General features: G+C 50.7%; 5 protein-coding genes across 5 annotated transcripts; 1 reads left to right on the plus strand and 4 right to left on the minus strand.

Annotated features, from left to right (window-relative positions):
* Window positions 1-95: 95 nt before the first annotated feature.
* Window positions 96-752, minus strand: BO79DRAFT_258262 (uncharacterized protein; the record flags this gene model as incomplete). The annotated part of the gene is made up of 3 exons (XM_025686285.1): window positions 96-225; window positions 295-417; window positions 544-752. 3 exons carry the CDS (start codon window positions 750-752, stop codon window positions 96-98), a joined length of 462 nt encoding a protein of 153 aa, XP_025536357.1.
* Window positions 753-1,638: 886 nt separating this feature from the next.
* On the minus strand, window positions 1,639-2,901 carry BO79DRAFT_273219 (TauD/TfdA dioxygenase family protein; the record flags this gene model as incomplete). Its single annotated transcript, XM_025687490.1, has 4 exons — window positions 2,198-2,901; window positions 1,972-2,112; window positions 1,792-1,911; window positions 1,639-1,734 (listed from the first exon to the last, which is right to left on the minus strand). Exons 1-4 carry the CDS (start codon window positions 2,849-2,851, stop codon window positions 1,639-1,641), a joined length of 1,011 nt encoding a protein of 336 aa, XP_025536358.1. The 5' UTR covers window positions 2,852-2,901.
* An 831-nt stretch (window positions 2,902-3,732) lies between these two features.
* BO79DRAFT_200963 (ribokinase) lies at window positions 3,733-5,246 on the plus strand. Its single transcript, XM_025681529.1, has 2 exons — window positions 3,733-3,854; window positions 3,945-5,246. The coding sequence occupies exon 2, from the start codon at window positions 3,956-3,958 to the stop codon at window positions 4,979-4,981; it is 1,026 nt and encodes a 341-aa protein (XP_025536359.1). The 5' UTR covers window positions 3,733-3,854; window positions 3,945-3,955; the 3' UTR covers window positions 4,982-5,246.
* Window positions 5,247-5,371: 125 nt separating this feature from the next.
* On the minus strand, window positions 5,372-7,947 carry BO79DRAFT_200966 (putative MFS peptide transporter; the record flags this gene model as incomplete). Its single annotated transcript, XM_025681530.1, has 4 exons — window positions 5,372-6,737; window positions 6,790-6,925; window positions 6,982-7,297; window positions 7,876-7,947. 4 exons carry the CDS (start codon window positions 7,945-7,947, stop codon window positions 5,372-5,374), a joined length of 1,890 nt encoding a protein of 629 aa, XP_025536360.1.
* Window positions 7,948-8,626: 679 nt separating this feature from the next.
* BO79DRAFT_239851 (putative phosphoglycerate mutase family protein) lies at window positions 8,627-9,725 on the minus strand. The gene is made up of 3 exons (XM_025684960.1): window positions 9,443-9,725; window positions 9,155-9,377; window positions 8,627-9,084 (listed from the first exon to the last, which is right to left on the minus strand). The coding sequence occupies exons 1-3, from the start codon at window positions 9,660-9,662 to the stop codon at window positions 9,000-9,002; spliced, it is 528 nt and encodes a 175-aa protein (XP_025536361.1). The 5' UTR covers window positions 9,663-9,725; the 3' UTR covers window positions 8,627-8,999.
* Window positions 9,726-11,431: the final 1,706 nt, after the last annotated feature.

Consider the following 11,431-nt stretch of genomic DNA (forward strand, 5'->3'; position numbering starts at 1 on the left):
TCAAAGATGAAGATTCTGTCGTTATGCATACTTTGAATGCCAAGATACATGTCACTTGCAATGACCCTCCCTTCTCATGTACTGCCACTGTCTCATCAAGTACAAACCGGAGTCGCCGTTGGCTTCACCACCGCATTAGTCGGATTCGTCTGCGAGCACCCATCAACTAATCCCAGCAAGTAATCATCCTCTGCGGCCTTGTATGCTGCTCCACAGTTGGGGTCACTAGTACACAATATTAGCATATCTCAATCACATAATACTATAATGTTTCTTGTAGATAGAACCACTCACCTAGCACCCCCGCTCGCATCTTCAAAATACGAGCAGATATCATGTGAAAAGCAATCCTGGGTGTAGACATTACCCAGTGCGATACCGCTACATCCTGATCCGCAGCGTCCGTTGCAGGAGTAACTGTTGTTTGAACAGTATTTGGGTTAGCTTTTCAGTTCTTTCACTAGTGGTGATGTAGTGACAGAGAAGAAACATATGGGATAAGTGAATTGGAAGTGAAGGGGGAAAAAAAAGGGACCAACATACTCTCCATCACCATCACTATTCTCGCCATAGTTACTGCCTACCACGCCCACATACGTGCAGGTTTGATCGGCACTGTTGGTCCAGGTGGCTGTTGCGGTGGCGCCGACTTTGAGGCATGTCACGCTGCGTTTTTGGTGGGTGACGGAGGGGTGGGCGGTTGCCGTTAGAGTTAGAGATAGAGTTAGGAGGAGGGTGGAGATGGAGACCATCTTGGATGGTTGTTCTCTGTGATGAGATAGGTTTGAAAGGTGATGGTTTGAGAGGGGGTACTTCTAAGTACACAGGTTACTGTAAGTTGGAAGATCAGCGAGGGGATAATACTATGTTAAATATGAAGCTGCCTACGGGGTACCTCATCTCCTGTGAAGGAGAGAGTAGTACTACAATACATGGAATTTACTTGGTCGGGATTCATCAATCACTTTGAGGTAGTGACTATTCTTCCCCTTCCTATAGGCGGGCGTGATATTGTCCGCTACGGAGAATGCTCCGAGTAGAGGTGATTCTCCGCAGTGATGCATGATTCAGGTACGTACCTCTGCTGCAGGCTACTCAAGCTTTCTTCCCCTCTTTCTGCTCGGCGGAATTCTCGGGCTTTGAATGTGAGGGGATAGGGGGTATGGGCATCCTGCAGATCCACTTAAAGGGATTGCATCAGGGCTTCTAAAAATGACGTTTCGGGTAGAATGAGGGAGGTGGAGGAATTAGGGCGTGATGATGCGGCAGTACAGTGTCTACACTATAGTCAATACAGAGAAGTAGAAAGTACTGTATACAAGAGAGAGATACTGTCAGTTTGAAAAGATCACTGAAGTTCCATTGATATTGTCTGGAATCATCCTCAATTCCTGTGTGCCTGACATGACACCTTAACGGTCAGGTACCCACACTCAATTGAAGCTAGCTAAATAGGGACTAGTGCAGGGGCCAGCATCCTTCATCTTTCTTCACAAAATTAAACTCAGGCGTCTGCTTCTTACCTCTGAAAGTTGCAGACAAGTTTAATATCTGGGAGTATACAAAGTTTCTCCTCTTTCGGGTCATATTGATTGGAACGAACACTCGTTCAATTCTCCCACAAGTTGACTTCAGCGCCTACGCGGAGTCAAAAATTGTGGCCCTGCGCATATCACGCACATACCGTCCTTGATATGAGCCACCACAAGATCGGTGCATCACACAAGTATTGTCCTAATAACGTTAGCATCGCTTCCAGAGTCTACAGAGAGATCTAAATGGTATACATACCCACATAATCATGTCTCCATTGTTCTGCCAGTCCACGGTAAGAACATATTTGTCCTGACTAGCATGTCGCATCAATGCCCCAATTACGGGCTTGCTGTCTGCCTTGCTTCTCCCGTCTATCTGGTATGCATGTGATCCCAAGTACAGATTCATTCGATCGCTGGGCTTGTGCAGTTGTACCAGTGGATGAAGCCCACGCGATGTTGCAGCCTCGGGCAACAAACTCAGCACTAGGATCCGGCCCAAAGCGAAAGAGAACAACAGGAACAGGCCGACGTCCACCATATTGACCCAAATCCCCAGTACACGGGCTACCAGACCCTGCAAGGAATAAGACAGTTTGGTTAGCACAATACGCGGTCTTACTGGAGAAGTCGCTCCTTCGTTGAAGCATGTCTGAACATACCACGGCCGTCAAATATGGAATACGACGGAGGTCATCCACATCGGAGACAGAAACCAATAACCTGATGAGCCAATTGTCTGGGGCTCCCAAATAGCGACTTTGCATGAGTGAGTGCCATAGCATGTGATTCTGAATTCTGTTCTTGGTCTCCTCTGCCAGGTCCTCATAAGCTGTCCTGGTGTCGGCAAATGCCGTTGCGCCCCCGGTTCCCCTTGGGGGTAATTGGTGCGCGCGAAGGAGGCTATATCCCGCTCGGCGTTGGAAGTAGGAGCCATCTACGTGAAAGAGGCGTGTGCCCCGGAGCAGCTGCGACCGCCACGACGTTGGCGACAAGATCCGACCGTCGCCATCCACATTCCCAATATCCATCAGCTCGCCTTTAGGATCGAGTCGGTTTGGTACTCCCGGTTTCCCGACCGCGCTATCCACCATCGGTTCACCTAATTGGCGCGCAAAGGCAGTATGGCGCGCATCGTCAAGTCGGGTGGCGCGGAATACCAGGACGCCGTACGTAGCCATCGCGGCACGAAGCTGTCCGATGACGGCGTCCGGGACCGGTTGAGAGAAGTCCACGCCCTCACACTCGGCACCAAATGAGGGGTGAAGAGGGCGAAAGCGAATGGCCGTGGTGGCCGTAGTAGTTATGGTTGCCATGGTTAAGAGAAGGAAGCGTAGTGTATGTCACCCGACAAATGACAACGCCGGAGACAGTATCCCACAGTTGATGGGATCCCAATATGTAAATAAGGCATTCTATCGAAGATGCTCGAAGCCATGTGTGCCGAACTTATAGCAACGGTGATGACATTGCATAGCCAAGAATATTTTGTCCAGCACAAGACATGCCAGATTGCGGCAGAGCTGATAAGTAGTAGTGCTGACCAGAGTAGTCATATGCAATAAACCTTCAGATCAAGCAATAAACCGTAAATATACCAACCAGCCAGTGACTCCATGGAAGTCGATCGCTCCTTCGTGGGTTCTTCAGCACAGATATATTCCACACTTCTGCAACTCTTTCTGGAACCCCTTGCGCAATACATCCGATCCGTCAGATCACGGATCACGGCCAAGTAGAGAACTTGGACAGGCAGGGCTGAATAGTAGTAGCTTTCAAGTAATTATGACGAAAGTGCTTTTTTTGAGCACTACCAAAACTGGCCTCTCTTTAGACATGTCATCAAAAGATATACTAATATTGCGCACAATGCTAGTGACCATAATACTAGGTTTAGCCCTCAGCAAATACTTACTACGTCCGCCTCCTTCGTCTGTCTGCATATTGGGAATAATTTGGGGTAGATTGAACTTAAGTCAAAATAACCGACTGCTAGTGCCAGAAGGACTACCACAGGAGCAGCCATCAGTTTGTCTGAATGATAGTTGTTTAGTAGTTGTTCCGTGTTGTTTCAAGGGTTATACCTCGGCCTTTTCAACGTCATCATCATGTGACCATTCCACTTACCTAATCCTTATCCCCCCGCCGCCAAAAAGAGGTCCCTCTCTTTCTTACTTTCACTCATCCCACCGATAAACTCCACTGCAGGTTATAATTGACTGTTATTTCCTGCAAGATTCTGCATAGCGGCTGCATGGGACATTCTTTCCCTTTTGAACTATTATCAATTGACTTGTCATCATTAATTCAGCGTTACTAGTGAGTCCCCATCTGTGCTTCTTCCCCGCATGGGTGATTCCAACCATACCCGTCACTAGGATATCTGACTCGTCTTCTTGCAACTCCCAGGAACGAACACCATGGCACCTCCCCAGATCTGCGTGATTGGCTCCCTGAATATCGACTTTGTCACCTACACTCCACGTTGTCCCGATGCCGGCGAGACCCTGACAGCCAATTCCCTCGCTATCAGCGCCGGAGGGAAAGGTGCCAACCAGGCGGTCGCCTGCGGTCGCGCCTCCTTTGCTTCCAAAGACAACCAAGATGCGTCGGTATATATGATCGGTGCGGTCGGAGCAGGTGATCCCTACTACTCGGCCCTCCTTCGCCCAACATTGGAGGGTTCCGGAGTCAGCACAACGGGAATCCAGGAAAAGACGGACAGCCAAACGGGTTCTGCTACAATCATCGTGGATGAAGGAGCTGGAGGAGAGAATCGGATTTTGTTCGTCCCCGGTGCTAACTACTCGGGAATGGATAATGCAGATGCAGTCCTGGCTACCACTCGGAATATCCATCTAGAACAAGGTGTTGTCGTGATGCAGGGCGAGATCCCGAGGTCGACCACCTTGGAGTTGATGAAGCACTTTAACAGCGCTTCCTGTGCTTCTCACCTGGTCTTCAACCCCGCACCAGTCTTCACAGAAGGGATTCCCCTGGCCGCTCTTGCCGGCACGAGTGTGCTGGCCATGAATGAGACTGAAGCTGTCCTCATGACCCAGGCGGTCAAGGAGCATCTCACCCCTGCCCAGCAGGAGCAAGACTTGAAGCCCGAGGAACTTGCACCTCTATTCCACAAACATGCCCAGGTCCAGATTGTTCTAATTACTCTCGGAGCCAAGGGTGCCTATTACTCAACGGCCACTGGCAAGCAGGGCTTTGCCCCCAGCGCCGCGGTGGAGAAGGTTGTAGACACCACTGCCGCCGGAGACACGTTTGTCGGGTACTTCGCTACTGCCTTTGCCAAGTTTGTTGCCACCGGTGCTCCACTGGCGGACTTCGATGCCCAGATCGAAGCGGCCGTTCGGAAGGCGAACGTGGCCGCCGCAGGGTGTGTGCAGAGAAAAGGTGCGATGCAGAGCATCCCGTTCGCTTATGAGATCTAGTGCATAGCGCAGTGAACCATTTAATGGTTACTCCCGTCGGCCAGGAGAGCATTCGCTCAAAGTTCCTACTAAGCCGGACTTTCGGATCATTGATCCGAATTCATATTCGACATGAATTCACGACCGTAGCTTTTCATACCCTCGATATGCTACCAAGACTGGCACGGTAGCCTTATTCGCAATTATGCAGCGTCTCTCAATTTAAATCATACCACCACCATACATCCTCCCAGAAGGGACTATAGATACAATACCGAAATCAAACTTATAGACCCGGCTTGCCTGAAACCTGGATCGAGATGGATGTGATACATGTATTGATAAAATAGCATACTCAAAATATGGCTACCGTTATTGGGACCGTAAATGATTCGGTCCGACCCTGCACATCTAATTTTCCACCGTCTTTTCCACTTCAGTGGTCTGAATAGGGGTCTCCCCTGCACTGTTTGCATAGTTGGCTTCATCGGTCATGAATTCATCGTTGTTCAGGTACCTGAATCGGTACCAGAAGAATATGGTCTGCAGAGCGAGGGCAACAGCAGGGGCACCCCAAATCCAGATCAAGTCGGGATCCTCAGTGACTGGCAGAAGGATTTCTCCCAGCGCACTGGACAAAGCAGTCATGAAGAGGAAGATTGCCATGACTAGACCCCTCATACTCGCAGGCGACCGGGCATATGCCAGTTCATACGCCGTCACGTTGCAGAAGATTTCCGAGAGGGCTCCCAAGATGGTGTTCGGCAGCTGCCACCAGATGCTGATGGGGCTGACTTCGGAACAGGAAGAGGCATAGTAGCCGCAGGGCGAGGTTTTGTATACACGCCACTGGACAAGGGCACCGCACAGACCGGAGAGTGCGGCCAGGGTGAAGCCGAATGTGATCCGAGTGATTCGCTTAAACGGAATATTGTACCGATAAAGCAGTGGATAGATAAAGTAATCGACAATCGGCACGGCGACAATGATGGTCAAGGCATTGAAGTTGCTCAATAGGTCGTTGGGGGCACCGTTCGTCGTCATAGACGCACCCTGGTTTGTCGAGACAGACCCGATACCGCCGTCATTGAGGTTGTAGATGGGGAAATAGAAGAAGATCTCCGTTGCCACGAGCGTTCGGCGCACATCATCCACCAGCTTGTCGGTCCAGTCGACCTGGATTCCCTTGGCTGCCAGGACACTTGGTTTCGCCGCATCGAAGAAGTTCTTGCGCCAGACCTGCCACTTGTTTTGGCGCAAAGCAGTTACGGTGATCTTAATTGCCTTGGCGAGATCCGAGTTCCCACTGGGCGGCGTCCGGTACGTCTTCTTGTAGGCGGCCGCCAGCACCACGGGCAAAATAAAATAGATGATTCCGGCCAGCAAGAAGGCCAGCCAGTAACCCACATATTTCTCCGCGTATGTGGTAGCCAGCATGTAGAATGCTCCCACGTTGATCACTCCGTAGAAGATGAGCATCGTGCGAGTTGCCGTCATCTCGGGATCCACAATGACCTTTTCACCAGTCTTCAAAACCTTTGTGTATTGCTTTTGATGGCGGTATTGGTCCAGGACTGTGGGTGCGATATTGGGTTTAAAGATACCGGCTCCAAGGGCCAACATCAGAAGCCCGATGATGAACGGGGGCGCTGCATGCGCCGTGCCAGCCTGCAATACTGAAGGAATTGCGCCGATGATCTGAATGATGTGGGCAATACCACAGATGGCAACACCGACACAAATAGCCCAGTACCGACCGACGTATACGTCGGCCCACCTGTTAGTGTGAGCGAGTCACGCACGTGTATACAGTTTGGGGATTGGCTTACCATCCACCGAAGATCGGAATGACATAGGCAAGGAACTGGAATAGCAAGACCAATCCGTCACTAGCCTGGAGTCCCATTCCCAGAGCACCAGCCGTCTCTTGCGTCCCTCGCGGAGGTGCACCCGCACCGTTTCCTCCTACAAGAAGCCGGTCAGCGATATGAGAATCAGGGGTTACCGAGTCTGAAGAGCACCTTTAGGAAGAGGGAACTCAATGAAGTTGGAGAAGACCGTCTGTGCGCCGTAGTAAGATGCTCGTTCGGCAAATTCTACCAGACAAAGGGAGTATGCAATGATGGGGAGATAGGCCGGGACCTTGCGAAGGCTGTTGACCTCTTCCTCCGTGGGCGGCGGGTACTCCTCGTTCTCCAGCGCTTGAGCATCTACCTCATAGACATTCTTCTCAGGATCGGACTTGTTCTGTACTTGGACGAAATCATTGGTGGCTTCACTGGTGATTATGGCATCGGCGACGTGGGTTTCGCCGGTTGAGGTAGCTAGAATCGCCCACTGCTGTCAGTTCCGGGTACAGCGCCATACACCTGGCTACACTTACCCATATTTCGTTGATTGGGCGTTGAGACGCCGGGGAGCTTTACTGAGAATTGTTGAGCTCTGACGACCCCCTAGCCGGTTAAACTGACTGCACAGCTTCCGATCTTTATAGCATGGCTGCTAGCAAGGTCGGACGGATCTCCGGCGGTGGTCAAACAATGGGCTAAATACCCCCAAAGATGCCATTGCAGGGGCGAATGCCTGGACAGGCATATCGCGCAATGTAGCACCAGTCTTTGCTATCAGTTGGGTCATTTAGGACATGTTTCCCACTAGCAGGGATCCGTGCTTTAGGGGATGTCTATCAGCCCTAGCCTGTCCCACTCACCATCGCTGATTCGAATCAACGTCCGATGATAACGATTTGGCCGTCCTTTGCGCCATCGGAGCCCACCAACCAGATCAAGGTATCGATATTAATATCACTGCCTGCGGATGGGGTCAAGGTAATCTGTAGTGATGCCATTTGCTTGGACTCTTCCCCTGCTCGACGCATATCTTGATCATTCCCCCTTTTGTTCCTGTCGGGTGACCTTATCATATCCGACCGTTGGCTGGAGGGCTACCCCATAATTATCGACGTGCAGGATGTCAATGACTTGCATCTCCCGATCGGAGTGTTGAGAGAGTCAACTGTTCACTTTAGACGTGATGGGGTGCTTTTGGTGGATGGGTTTGATGTTATAAACTCACTTGGTTCGCTGAGGTGCTCAGCCCCTAGTCAACTACGGGGTTAACCACCACATCTCCAGAGGCAGCTTGAAGTCCAAGGAAGTTTAGAGCAAAGCTCACCTGCCATAACAGCAGACCGGACGTTAATTTCCCGGCCAAAGTTAGTCTCACAATACTAGCTTCATCAGAACATCCTGGCTGAGGAGTTGGTGGGCTTGGGTTCACCTCCCGTTCGCCCAAGCACCAGCTAAGACCGCGGCCACAGGCTACCTGGAAGCTTAGCGTTATATGGAGCTTATTGGATTGGCCTTATTTGGCAGCCTATTGGCAGGCCAGTCTGTCTTTGTTCAACTTGGCAGGGGTTTGTGGTGCGTGGGGAAGGCCAACAGGAGTCAGCCACCACGGCAAAGCATTCCTCCCGCTCCATCTCATTTGCTCGTAATCCTACCTCCTTCGCATCTAGTGGAGGTCTTATCGCTGATGCCAGGATCTATATATGGCAAGTTACACTTGGAACAATATCAAGCATGGCATGGCGTCTTGGCATTCTATGGCCTTATCAGACACACGACCCAAAGCTCGCCCACAGGTTCGTGGCGAGATTGTGGGCCTGCTAGAAGAGACTTCACGGGAGTTCGCCTTTCTCGAGTGGCCTACATGCACTTACATGCACTTCCAAGGGATGGGAGTGAATTGCGACCGGGCAAAAGTCGGTCACAAAATCTTGTTGATGGCTGATGAGGATGCGTCCAGACCGTGCAGGACTTCTTTGTCATATCGTGTCATGAATGGCGAGCTGCTAGAATTCAGGTACCCAACACAAGATTCCCAAAGGCTATTCTTCTTAAGGCCACACTCGCATGAACAGATCCAGAATGACTTTGCATTACGTCGTTTCTCAAAAGGGGCATTCGGCCGTCGGTTACCGTGACACGAGGCCAAGTGTCCCCTAACTAGAGCCTGGTTTGATTTTTCGGCTACTACTTCAGCTATCCAGACCCGGGCAGTTCTCGCTCGTGATGTCCGTGATGTTGGTATAAGGATAAGGGTCAGTCCAGATGAGATCGAACCTGGAATGCATGACTGGTTAGACGCGTCGACTACAAACCGCCTTTGCAACGTTCTTCGGTAGAAACTAACCGGTCATCTGGGTAGGTAGGTGCATCGTCGTCACCCAGCTTCTCAGCGATCTTGGTCAACTCCTTGTGCTCCCAGCAGATCAAGATGTTGTCGCTGCCGGTGTAGTCCTTCACCAAGTCCTTGACACACTTGGTGTCCTTCTTCGAGCAGGATGTATCGACAGTGAGGCCCAGTTCCTCAGCCAAAGGGAGAACCGTTTCGTATGCGCGGTCGCGTTTTCCATCTGTGAATCTGTTAACTACTGATGGCTATTCCACATCCGACAATCAACCGCAAAAATTGATGTACCTGACTTGGGTTGTTCTGCAATGATGTATCCGATGTTATAGTCAGAATCCGCGCCGAACACAGTCTTCAAGCAGTCGGCCCGCTCAAAACCCACAGCATTGAGGCCGGTGCTCCCGTTGCTGGGCTTCTCGCCGTGGCGAATGAGGTAGACGGTCGGCTCGGCCAGAGCGAGCGTTGCCGTGGCCAGGAGGCCGAGAGACAAGGACAACGTGCTGTACATTTTACAACTTGATCGCTATCAACTATGCAAAGGGTACTAGAAATCACAGTCGCCCACTGTCCGGATGTCCCGCCCCTTATATATCGGTGGATATCCAAGACCAGCACAAAAACAGCCCCCACCAGACGAATCATCTCCGAGTTCCCTTGCCAACAAGGTTTCCCCCGAGAAAACATCAACCATCTCCCGGCTGCTACGAATGGGGTTCGCCACGATGCCACTAGCACATTATGATTGGATTGGATGCTAGTCAAGCCTTGCACGTGGGACAATGCCCTGCCGGCAATGGGCCTGAATGACTTGTGAACTGTTGATCCATCAGAGCCACTTCGCCGGTCGATCCCGCCCGCTAAAACCGTGGCCACCCAACTCCGGAATCCTTCTCTCCCCAGCCTTCTTGTGGGAGATATGCTGTCATCTCCAATTGTTCCAACAGTTCAGAAGCTGGGATGGTGCATTTTATTGGTTCAAAGCGGCCGCAAGGGTAGCGCCCTTACTATCCATACAGATGAGTTGTCATAGTCGCGTGAAGACATCAGCGCCTCTTTACCGGTGAAAGTGTTACTTTTCCTGGCACGGGTGGATCGTGGATGGGACCGCCCGTCCCCGGCTGGCGGAGCCATCTCTTGACTCCGTCTCGAGGAGGCCTCTCGCTCGCTACAGATGCCATCCCCCATACATACTTTGTACTGGGCGATCCTTTGAACATTGCAGATGACACCCATCGACTACCGATCGACCCGGAGATAGCCGGCCCGCAGCGACCGATGGACTGATCCTGACCCCAGGTGGACCAATCAATGACCCACAAGTACCATGAAAAATCCCCCGTTTCCAATTATAGCCAGCGATACAGCCTAGTAGCACGTTACACAGGGTTGAAATCAGCTGAGTGGATGAGAGCTGCTTCTGTGAATAACAGTCTGAGTCAACAAAACAATTTGGAGCGAGCGATTTGTCCCGGTAAACAATCAGAATTCAAAGTATGTGCTTCGCCACAATGTCTGGTCATACCTTGATGGTGAACAATATTTGCCAAGGTTGATCCTCTGATCAAACTAAAAATCCGTTCTTGAATCTCGCTGACCCCGGTGGGATTGACTTTGGTGTGGCGGACGTGCTTGGTTAGGTAACGCCACCAGACCCGGACTATTGGGTGGAAGCAGCAAGGCTGTTCTGCATGCGAATCAACCTACCTATCTATTTACAGACATGGTTAAGTTAGTAGCACACAGACCGCCTTTCTCGACACCTTCCATTGCCTCAACGTACGCCTGTTAAGCTGTAAGGTTTGTTCTTGTTCAATGACTAAGGTATGACGCACACCCGAGATGATCATATACCGACCGTCTGCGGATCAGGCCCTCCCGCAGGATCTCAGTATTCTAGTCATAACCAAAATCCAGTGAACTAATAACATCACGTATACGTCCGCGCCTTCCGGAATTCCGACGGAAGTGACAATGAAATCTACGAAATTGCACGGATGACTAATCTTAGTGAAAGTTCTTTCCTTCAGGCATTGCTAGGTGGTAGACACCCTCATGACTTGGTGTTCCGGGACTATGTTGGGGCAATTGAAATTGTCATGGAAGAATAGAAATACGTCAAAGGGGTTGGAGCTGTCCACTAGACAGCTGTAGTAGATATAATGGTTGCGAAGAGCAGTAGCCAGTCTGGTATCAGTATATCTAGTAACAATAACGGATCTTTGCTTGTTCTACGACGTCACTTCATTGAGAACATTTGGCTGTTAACATTAAACATTA

Source organism: Aspergillus costaricaensis, assembly GCF_003184835.1.
Source record: "Aspergillus costaricaensis CBS 115574 unplaced genomic scaffold BO79scaffold_31, whole genome shotgun sequence".
Lineage (NCBI taxonomy): Eukaryota > Fungi > Ascomycota > Eurotiomycetes > Eurotiales > Aspergillaceae > Aspergillus > Aspergillus costaricensis.

Excerpts from the sequence above, each read along its gene's own strand:
- BO79DRAFT_239851 (XM_025684960.1), bottom strand. The coding sequence starts at position 9,662 with ATGTACAGCACGTTGTCCTTGTCTCTCGGCCTCCTGGCCACGGCAACG. Across the intron at positions 9,378-9,442 it reads TGCAGAACAACCCAAGTCAG|ATGGAAAACGCGACCGCGCA; the intron begins GTACATCAATTT and ends ACAGATTCACAG. Across the intron at positions 9,085-9,154 it reads CCTACCTACCCAGATGACCG|GTTCGATCTCATCTGGACTG; the intron begins GTTAGTTTCTAC and ends CATGCATTCCAG.
- BO79DRAFT_200963 (XM_025681529.1), top strand. The coding sequence starts at position 3,956 with ATGGCACCTCCCCAGATCTGCGTGATTGGCTCCCTGAATATCGACTTT.